This window comes from Physeter macrocephalus, chromosome 14 (genome assembly GCF_002837175.3).
Source record: "Physeter macrocephalus isolate SW-GA chromosome 14, ASM283717v5, whole genome shotgun sequence".
Classification (NCBI taxonomy): domain Eukaryota; kingdom Metazoa; phylum Chordata; class Mammalia; order Artiodactyla; family Physeteridae; genus Physeter; species Physeter macrocephalus.
The window spans coordinates 117,935,509-117,946,532 of NC_041227.1; the positions used below are offsets into that span (position 1 = coordinate 117,935,509).

Consider the following 11,024-nt stretch of genomic DNA (forward strand, 5'->3'; position numbering starts at 1 on the left):
AAACCGGGAGGCCCCTTGAGGAATCCGAGGAAGAAAAGGGAGCCGGTTCGGAAGCCGGAGCAGACCCCGGAGAGAAAGCGAGCTGGGAGCGGGGGATGAGGAGGTTCCGGCTCGGCCAGCGCCGTCCCCGGACCTCGGCGACGCCCGTGTTTACCTGAAAGTCTCGGTCCTCGTTGAAGCGGGAGAAGCGGTCCGCCATTTTGCCGCCTTCACTCCTCTCAGGACGACGCTCTCCGGTTCGCTCCTTCCCTCCCGCGACACCCGCCCCCTCGCTCCCCTCCAGTGTTCCCCGCCTCCTCCCACGCCCACCCGCGTACAGGATAGGGAGGGAGGAAGCGAGATATGCGCGCCCCGACCGGAGCACCGCCAGCGCAGGCGCCTTTCTACCCTGGAGGCGGAACCTTCCCTCACGTCCCCGCTTCGCGCGCGACCCAGAGAGACCCTGGCGGCCGCGCGTGCGCACTCACGCCAGAAGGCTGCAAACGCTTCCGGAGAGAAAGGTCACGAGAGGGCGCTGCGCTCCTAGAGCCGGATGTTTTCCACCTGCTCCCTTCTCACAGTAGGGTATCTCTTTTTGCCCTCTTGCTTGTCTGAAAACGCAGAAGCCCATCCTCTGCTTTCTTTACCAAATAGCAGCATAATGTAGTGGCTGAAAGCGCGGATTTTGGAGTCAGACTTAGTTTCGAATCCCAGGTTCACCCTGAGGATTGAACGGCGAACGAGACCGGAAAGATCCCTTCTCTCACAGGGCTTACATTCCAGTGAGGATAATCAGATAATATAATAACATAATTTTAAAAATTAACCAGTGCTACAAAAAACAAAACTGAGGGGCGGTGGTGAAAGGAACGACCTCTGAAGCGACCTTTGACCCAAGGAACAGCAAGGGGCCTGCAGCCTTGGGACAGAGAGAACCTTAGACCCAAAGGGCCAAAGACTGCTAATAATGTGGCATTTTCAAGCGATCATTTGAGAGAAGTATTTCCCAAGAGACCAAAGTTGATCCAAATCGACTACAGCTCTCTGGGCTTCAGTTTCCTTTTTAAAAATAAGGAAATTGGTAATTTATACTGCCCCTGACCCTCACTGCCTTTGTGTTGGTTATGAATCAGATTTTTCCATCCTTTGACCTTCCTGAGCACCCCACCTAGCCCTACAGCTCCCTTAGCCAAAATACATAAAACACATAGGAGAGGTAGCAGGACTTCCCTGCTTTTGAAAAGAGTAGTTGACAGAGATCGCATGATGGAAAAAGGGTTCTTACCCTCCCCTGAGAGAGTAAAATGGAATGTAATTTTTTGGAGAAAGTGTGTGTATCTTCTATTCCTTTACCTTCTGCCTCACCTAACCCCCAGTCCAAGCGGAATACAGTTCTAAGCAGTGAATAGAGCTCCCTATTTAAGTAGAGGCAGAACACACAGAATTGAAACACTGTGAAGAGACTTGAGGGTAGAGGTGGCAGGTTGAATCTCATGAATACACATGACACATTTACCTCTTCTCCCTCTCCCAACCCCACTGAAATGACAGTAAAAGGATGAGAAGGGCATAAATTCACATGGACAAAAAGACCTGAAGAAAGGACGATAACAGACAAGAGATGTCAACATAATTCGGAAGCTGGAGAGCATAGATAAATGGAAATGGCTTTAGTAGAATGGAGAAAGCAAAGTCCTGGAGTAGGGAAGCCAGGAAACAAGTTGATTGATGCTAAGGTGTAATAGAAAGGCTCAAGAATTGGAATCACCAGGTACCACTGAAGGTGAAGGTGTGAATGGCGCTAAAAACAAGAGGACTGGTTACAAGGCAGTTAAGGGAGCAGTTAGACTCTAAATCCCTTTCCCACCCAGGTAACGAACTGGAGGGTTCTCCTCTGAAAAGGCTGAACCAGAGAGACTTCATATCTGTGCCAACTGAAGAGGGAGATATCATGCTGAAAATAGGAAGATTTGGTAAAAGGCAACATTCTGGTCAGAGAGTCAGGCTTCTCCCAGTGAGGGACTATAGGATCTATTGACTGAAAAAAAAATGCACAACCTAAAAGTTGAGAGTTACGTTTTGTTCGGCAGACATTCTGAGGACTTCAAGCCCAGGAGATAGGACTCTCAGATCACTCTGAGGGACTGTTCTGAAGAGGCAAGGGGGGAGCCAGGATCTATAGGAATTTTTGCCACAAAGACTAGGTAGTTGGAACATCAAATATTACTATTAATTAAAGAAAACCAGATATCTCAATTTAAGGAATTTAGCACTTATCTATGTATGGGAAGATGCAAGAGTCTGGGCTCGCTGAAATCACTCCTTTGATATGCACCTCAGCTATTTGGGGCCAGTATCCTGTGTTTTCTCCTCCTGAGATTCCTCAGGGTGCACTATTGGGGTGGCCGCAGCATGGGCATTCTGTTTCCAACCAGAGTTCCCTCAGGGCTCAGCGTCAGGGAGGCTGTAATGTTATGGCTTGATGGCTGCAACATCCTTTGTTTACTGACATGGCACGTGATATTTTTCATTCACAGATCCCACTCTGGGAAATTGACTGGCTTAGTGAAAAAAACCCCGACACGTACCAAAAATGGGAGTGAGGGGTGGGTTCTCCTCAACATAAAGGTCTTCTTCCTGCCCAAATAGCCCACAGAGAAGTCCATCATTCAGGTAGCCCCATCACACAGAACTTCCACTCAGCTCTTATGTATGAATGGATAGCCAAGGATTACCAGACATTGAAGGAAACTTGTAACACGAGAGACAGAGACAACCCCATCCAAAACCAAAACAAGACAAAACAACAGAAAAAGGGGATTCAGAGGAGTCAGAGATAATGGAGGTAGCAAAAGAAACCTGAAAAGAATTATAATCATTATCTACGGAGACATAAGATCACATCAGGGAGCAAGGGTCCCCATCAGGGAGCATAGGATGCCAAAAAAGAAAAGAGAATGTTCAGAAATTAAGAAATAAGTTGGAAGTTAAAATTTCTTAAGCAGAAATTAAAAATCCAATAGGAGAGTTAGAAAATAAACTTGTGGGAATTTCCCAGAAAACAGAATTAAAAAGACACCCAGGTCCAAGCCACCTTCACTTTCTCCTTAATTATTGCAATAGCTACTAAACGTTCTGCTCCCACCCTGACCCCCTACACCAGCAGCCCCCAACCTTTTCGGCACCAGGGACTGGTTTCGTGGAAGACAATTCTTCTGTGGCCGGGGGCGGGGGGTGGGGGTGGGGGGCGGCGGACATGGTCCAGGCGGTAATGCGAGCGATGGAAAGCCATGGGAGCAGTAGATGAAGCTTTGCTGACTCACCCGCCACTCACATCCTGCTGCGCGGCCCTGGTCCTAACAGGCCCCGGACCAAAACCGGTCTGCAGCCCCGGGGTTGGGGACCCCTGCCCTACACTGTTCAAGCTATGGTGATCTTGCTAAAAAAGTCAATCAGTTACATCAGTCCCCTGGTCCAACCCTCCAGTGGCTCTCCCTGTCATTCACAGTAAAATCCACCAACCACCACTTCACCTCTCAGACCTCATTTTCCTCTCTGCCCTCTGCTTCCCTTCTCTCTGCAAAAACTGGCCTCCTGGCTAAGCCTTGATCCCATGGGCTTGCTCCTGCCTCAGCCTGCCCCATTTAGGGGCTAATGTATATACTATTCTGCCCCCATTTAGGGACTGATGTATATACTATTCTTTCTGCCTATTATTTTTTCCCAGATATCCACTGACATGGCTTGCCCCTTCATCTTTATTCAAATGTTAGTTTCTCAGTAAGATCCCTGATCACCCTATTCACAGAGCCCTGTATACAGAACTTCCTAGCCTCTTTCCCTAATTTTACTTTTCTCTATTGTGCTTATCACTTGCTAATATGTAATGTAAACTCCATGAGAGCAGGAATTTTTCTCAGTTTTGTTCCCTTCTATATCCCCAGCATCTAGAATAATGAATGGTACATAGTAGGCATTAAATAAAGATTTGTTGAATGGATGAGATGGAAGACAGGAAAGAACAGATGCAAAAGTGTGAGGATCAATCCAACATCTGAATAGGAGGATTTCTAGGAAGAACAGGGAAAAACATGGAAGGAAGAGCATATTAAAGAAATAACATGTAAACACTTTCTGCTATTAATGGCCTGAGTTTCCAAATTGAGAGGGCTTAGCACAATGGATGAAAAATAACTTGCTGCCATGTACAGCATTGTGAAATTTCAGGACATGTGAGACAAAGAGAAGCTCCTTAAGGTTTCCAAAGAAGAAAAATAGGTTGTATATGAAGGACCAAGAATTGGAATGATCTTGGTCTTCTGCAAAACACCAGAGGGGAGGAGACTGAGGAACAATGCCCTGAAGAGTCTAAGAGAGGATGGTTTCCAACCCAGAAATCTATATCCAGTCAAATCATTAATCAACTATGAGGGGAAAAAATGACATTTTTGACGTGCAAACTACCAAAAAAAAAAAAAAAAAGGAGTAAAACAAGAAAGGGGGAGACTTGAAATCCAGAAAGCAGAGCTCTAACCTGAGAAAGAAGCAAAGAGAGTTCCCAGCGTGACTGTGTAGAAACATTCCAGGATGACAACTGTGCAGCAGACCTAAAAACACCCAATACAGATGAGAACAGTAGGACACAGGAGGACAGAGGCCCCCAGGAATGTTGTTGGCAAAAAGAAATCTGATGGAGTATACAGTTGGTTTGAAAGAGAGATTTACACTTCTTTAAAGTGTTTGATGGGAAACATCAGGATAGGAATATAGAAAACTAAGCAAATGGGAAAAAAGGGAATTAACTTTAGGGGAAAATTGTAGGGAAAAATATAGTCATAGTAATCCTACTATACAACATGGTTTAATTGTGAAAAATATTTACAATCACACTAATAGAAAAACTGAATATTGATCTAACAAAAATGTCTTATAAAAGTATATTGTAGGGCTTTCCTGGTGGTGCAGTGGCTGAGAGTCCGCCTGCCGATGCAGGGGACACGGGTTCGTGCCCCGGTCCGGGAGGATCCCACATGCCGCAGAGCGGCTGGGCCCGTGAGCCATGGCCGCTGAGCCTGAGCGTCCGGAGCCTGTGCTTCGCAACGGGAGAGGTCTCAACAGTGAGAGGCCCGCGTACCGCAAAAAAAAAAAAAAAAAAAAAGTATATTGTATACTCCAATAAAGATGTTTATAAATAAATAAATATATGAAGTCAAAAGTAAAAAAAAAAAAAGTATATTGTGAGGATGTGGGAAAGGAAAAGGAAGATAGCCTGAGAGATTTAAATCTTCCTGTTATCGAAAAACAGTCAGTTTTTTTATTTTTGTTTCTGTTTTTTGGCTAGCGAAATGAGTTTATTCGGAGCAGCAAAGAATTGGAATTCAAGCAACTACAGCAAACCCCATCCGTGCAAGTCCCATAAAGCAAAGGAGAGTAAATCCTTTTATAGGGGAGAAGAGGAAGTTGCGAGGGACTGTTATAAACAAAAAGTCCACTGGAGGAAAATAGGAGTTCAAAATATAATGGCTTTTTACTGGTTGAGGTGTGACAGTCTCTCATTGGCTGTGCTGTTGCTAGGCGAGGAGAAAATCTTCCTTCTTCCTGCTGGTGGTAGCAAAGTAGTGTCACTTCCTGCCAGAGAAGAACGGTACATTTCTCCCTGTTGGGATCTGTTTTCATATCATGAATGAAAAATGTTCCCTGCCATATCAGTAAACAAAGGATGTTGTAGCCATCAAGCCACTACAGCCACCCCCTATGATGAGCCCTGAGGGAACTCAGGATGGGAAAGAACAGGATACTGGCCCTAGATAGCTAAGGTGCACATCAAAGGAACGATTTCAGTGAGCCCAGACTCTTGCTTCTTCCATACATAGAAAGGCGCTAAATTAATTAACTTGAGATGTCTCGGTTTTCTTTAATTAACAGTAATCTTCTGCTGTTCTGACTACCTGGTCTTTGTTGCAAAACTCCTATATATCCTGGCTCCTCCCTTACCTCTTCAAAGCAGGCCCTCAGAGCTATCTGAGAGGCTGCCTCTCAGGCTTGAAATCCTCAGAAAGTCCACCAGATAAAACATAATTCTCAACTTTAGGTTGTGCATTTTTTTTCAGTTGACAATATGGAGTGATATGTGAGTGAGAGCTACCCCTTCTGTCCTCCCGACTCCATTTTAGTGAGGTTTCCCTTTATTAATTTTCACACATTTAATTTCAAAATCATCTAAATAGCTGATAACATGATTATCCTCATGGGGTAGATGAAGAGGCAGGGCTCCAAAGGTCAAATCATTTATCCTTGGTCACACAGCTAATCAGATTCAAACATGGTCTGTTCATCCTTTCTCACTCAGAGGAAAGACAGGAACTTAAGTGTGAGACTTGGGATAGAACTAAGGCAGTGGGAGAAAAGGAGCCTATGGTATTCACAATGCCCAAAGAAAAAAAAAAAGAAAACGCTGCTGGCCATTGGATTCCCCTGTGGTAGGTGGCCAATGCTAGACCAGCTTCCTTCAGTGTTTAGGCATACTTGTTCCTTTATTCATCAAATATTTATCCTGTACCTAGTCTGAAGCAACCCTGCTCTAGCTGCTGGAGATACCAAGCTGAGCACAGCAGGAAAGGTCCTTCGTGGAGTTTACATTCTGGCCGTGGGGAGAAGGTGGCGAGAGACAGACAATACACAAGTAAAAAATGAGATCATTTCAGATATGGCCAGGTGCTGGGAAGAAAATAATACCCAGTGATGTGATAGAGAGGAATTGGGTGAGGCTACTTTAAATTCAGTGATAATCAGGTGACACCTGTAGTGAAGTGATATTCGAGCTGAGAGATGGCTGTTATAAACTGGGGCAGACAGTTCCAGACAGAGGCAGGGCCTCCTCACACAAGGATCTGTAATCAGAAGGGCTCTATGCTTGGTTTAATGCTCTGCTGTCACATCTTGAAATCCTTAATAATTTTTTAATAAGGGCCCCACGTTTTCATTTTTCACTGGGCCCTGCATGTTATATAGCCAGTCCTGGTTAGAGGTACTGCAAGAAGTGAAAATGTTGCAGGAAGGGGGACCCAGGGCCCGAGAGTGGGCTCTTGTCCAATGCTCAGAAATGAATTGTCACATATATACACTAACATGTATAAAATAGATAACTAATGAGAACCTGCTGTACAGCACAGGGAACTCCACTAACACAACGTTGTAAAACAACTATACCCCAATAAAATATATATATAGAGAGAAATGAATTATCATTTCATTTATCATTTCATTATCATTTCTTTGTGTATATATATATATATATATATACACAAAGAAATGAATTATCTGAGGAGACACACATGCTGACAAAGCAAAAGACTTTACAAGGAAGGCGTGCCTGGGCAGAGAGCAATAGGGTAGGGGAACCCGGGAGAACTGCTCTGCCATGTGGCTCACAGCCTCAGGTTTTATGGTAATGGGGTTAGTTTCCAGGTTGTCTCTGGCCAATCATCTTGCTTGGCCCATATTTGGTCTGACTCAGGGTCCTTCCCGGTGGCATGCGCACCTCCCAGCCAAGATGGATTCCAGCATGAAGGAGTCTGGGAGGTTGGTCGGACAGTATTATGGACTGGCGTCTCCTCCCTCCTTTTGGCCCCTCTCAAATTCTCCTGGTTAGTTTTCGGTGGAAGCACCATGTTCCTTGTCAGAACCTCCTGTTGTGAGGCAACTCATGCAAGTGGTTATCATCATGCCTGGCCAAGGCTGGTGGTTTCGGTCAACGGTTCCCTAACAGAAAGGAAGGCAGGGACCGTCTTACCTAGCAGGACCTTGAAGTTATGGCAAGGAGCTGGAGCTTATTCCACACAGGAGGGGGCGTCTTTGACAGATTTGGAGAAGAGGAGCAATGTGATCCTACTTACATTTTCAAGAGATCCATCGTTGACTGTATGGAGTATGGATTTTAAGGGGGCAAGAATGGAAGTGGGGAGAACAGACATGCTGCTACTGCAGTAAATTCCATGAGAGGTGAGATGGTGATGGCCTGGACTAAGATGGTGGCAATAGAGATGGAGAGAAGGCATTTAAGGTACATTTTGAAGAAGGGTTGGCAAGATAATGGATTAGATGTTGGGGATAAGAAAAGGATGGAATCAGAATGGCTTCCAGGTTCCCAGCGTGAGTAACCAAGTGGAATGGGGAGTTATTTGCTGAGATTAGGAGGGTTGGGTGGGTGGCGGACAAATTTAGAGGGTATCAAGAGTTGCATTTTGGATGTACTAAGCCTGAGACGTCTCTGAGAGTTTAAATGGAGATGAAAAGAAGTTGTCTATGTGGATCTTGAGTTTGGAGAAGATTCTCAAAATGTGGTCAGAATAACATGCAAGTGCTGTTTAAAATGCAGATTATGGGACTTCCCTGGTGGCACAATGGTTAAGACTCTGCGCTCCCAATGCAGGGGGCCCGGGTACGATCCCTGGTCGGGGAGCTAGATCCCACGTGCATGACGCAACTAAGAGTTCACATGCCACAACTAAGGAGGCTGCCTGCCACAACTAAGAACCAGCACAACCAAATAAATAAATACTTTTTTAAATTAATAAAGTGTATATTACGGTGCTCCCCCTGCCCAGTTCTGCTGAATCTTAATACCATCCCCACCCCCCAAAACATGATTCTGATGACCATGAAAATGTGAGGCCAACTGCTCTAAGAGTGTTGGCTCTTAGAGAATCTCTCTAAGAGATTCTACAGGGCCAGGGGCCATAGCTTCCTCCTCCCTTCTGCAGATTCTTCAGGCTGAGTGATGAACCAGTCACTTAGGGAGATTTACTGAGTATTTATCCTACGGCTGACCTGTGTAATAATAATGGCCCATGATCCCCAGGAGCACCCAGACTTTGGGGGAGACGAACATGATTTAGGTACAATTCTTAAAGCCCCTGGGTCAGGCGTAGGGATAGGAAGGAGTCTGTAAGGGGCATGGTGTGGGTTCAGAGGTATGACTCAGAAGAGGTCAACTCTTTTTGAAAAGGGAAGACAAAACACATAATAGAACATGATAAATGTTTGAAGTAGATTTTTTTTCCTTTTTTTTTTTTCACTGAGCAGATTACTGGATCTTAGTTCCCTGACCAGGGATTGAACCCTCACCCTCAGCAGTGAAAGTGCGGAGTCCTAACCACTGGACCACCAGGGAATTCCCATTTTTTCCTATTTTATTCTCATCAAATGTGTTTGTTTTTTCTACATATCAGCATAAATAGTTTAGCCTAAATATATGTGTAATCTTCCAAAAAATTTTTAAAAACAGTCTTCTTTAAACGAAAAATAAATTGATTTTCCCTCTCCTTCTTCCCCAACCAGGTAATCCAAATCTGCAATGCAGTTTGTATTCACTCACTTTTTTTTTTTTTTTGGCCGCGCCACGTGGCTTGCGGGAGATTAGTTCCCTTACCAGGGATCAAACCTGGGCCCACAGCAGCAATGAAAGCACACAGTCCTAAACACTGGACTGCCAGGGAATTCCATGTACTCAGTCATTTTTAAAAAATGCTCATATAATTGTATACACACATGTATATACATGTACATGAAATATTTTTATTGTTGTTAGTTTTACAAAAACAGGGTCATATTATTCACACTTCTCTGCATCTTGCTTTTCTTTTTTTTTTAATTTAATTTTATTTATTTTTTTATACAGCAGGTTCTTATTAGTCATCTATTTTATATACATCAGTGTAAACGTGACAGCTTTTCTTTTTTTTTAATTTAATTTTATTTATTTTTTTATACAGCAGGTTCTTATTAGTCATCTATTTTATATACATCAGTGTAAACGTGACAATCCCAATCTCCCAATTCATCACACCACCACCCTCACCCCCCACTGCTTTCCCCCCTTGGTGTCCATACGTTTGTTGTCTCCATCTGTGTTTCTATTTCTGCCCTGCAAACCAGTTAATCTGTACCCTTTTTCTAGGTTCCGCATATATGCGTTAATACACGATATTTGTTTTTCTCTTTCTGACTTACTTCACTCTGTATGACAGTCTCTAGATTCATCCACATCTCTACAAATGACCCAATTTCGTTCCTTTTTATGGCTGAGTAATATTCCATTGTATATGTGTACCACATCTTCTTTATCCATTCGTCTGTCAATGGGCATTTAGGTTGATTCCATGACCTGGCTATTGTAAATGGTGCAGCAATGAACATTGGGGTGCATGTGTCTTTTTGAATTATGGTTTTCTCTGGGTATATGCCCAGTAGTGGGATTGCTGGGTCATATGGTAATTCTATTTTTAGTTTTTTAAGGAACCTCCATACTGTTCTCCATAGTGGCTGTATCCATTTACGTTCCCAGCAACAGTGCAAGAGGGTTCACACCCTCTCCAGAATTTGTTGTTTGCAGATTTTCTGATGATGCCCATTCTAACCAGTGTGAGGTAATACCTCATTGTAGTTTTGGATTTGCATTTCTCTAATAATTAGTGATGTTGAGCAGCTTTTCATATGCTTCTTGGCAATCTGTATGTCTTCTTTGGAGAAATATCTATTTAGGTGTTATGCCCATTTTTGGATTGGGTTGTTTGTTTTTTTAATATTGAGCTGCATGAGCTGTTTATATATTTTGGAGATTAATCTTTTGTCCATTGATTTGTTTGCAAATATTTTTTCCCATTCTGGGGGTTGTCTTTTCTTCTTGTTTGTAGTTTCCTTTGCTTTGCAAAAGCTTTTAAGTTTCATTAGGTCCCATTTGTTTATTTTTGTTTTTATTTCCATTACTCTAGGAAGTGGATCAAAAAAGATCTTGCTGTGATTTATGTCAAAGAGTGTTCTTCCTATGTTTTCCTCTAAGAGTTTTATAGTGTCCAGTCTTACATTTAGGTCTCTAATCCATTTTGAGTTTATTTTTGTGTATGGTGTTAGGGAGTGTTCTAATTTCATTCTTTTACATGTAGCTGTCCAGTTTTCCCAGCACCACTTATTGAAGAGACTGTCTTTTCTCCATTGTATATCCTTGCCTCCTTTGTCATAGATTAGTTGACCATAGGTGCATGGGT

The 11,024-nt window shown here is 43.6% G+C and overlaps 1 protein-coding gene across 6 annotated transcripts in view; it reads right to left on the reverse strand.

The window, feature by feature from the left end:
- LOC102992754 (G patch domain-containing protein 8) overlaps positions 1–317 on the reverse strand; it is a 90,280-nt gene extending 89,963 nt beyond the window's left edge. Inside the window, exon 1 of one of the 6 annotated variants that reach the window (XM_028498399.1) lies at positions 155–317. In XM_028498399.1, coding sequence (XP_028354200.1) covers positions 155–199 — 45 coding nt within the window. In that variant the 5' untranslated portion in view covers positions 200–317. The remainder of the gene's footprint in view (positions 1–154) is intronic. The other 5 variants (XM_028498401.2, XM_028498403.2, XM_028498404.2 and 2 more) reach the window with 5 other exon arrangements.
- Positions 318–11,024: the final 10,707 nt, after the last annotated feature.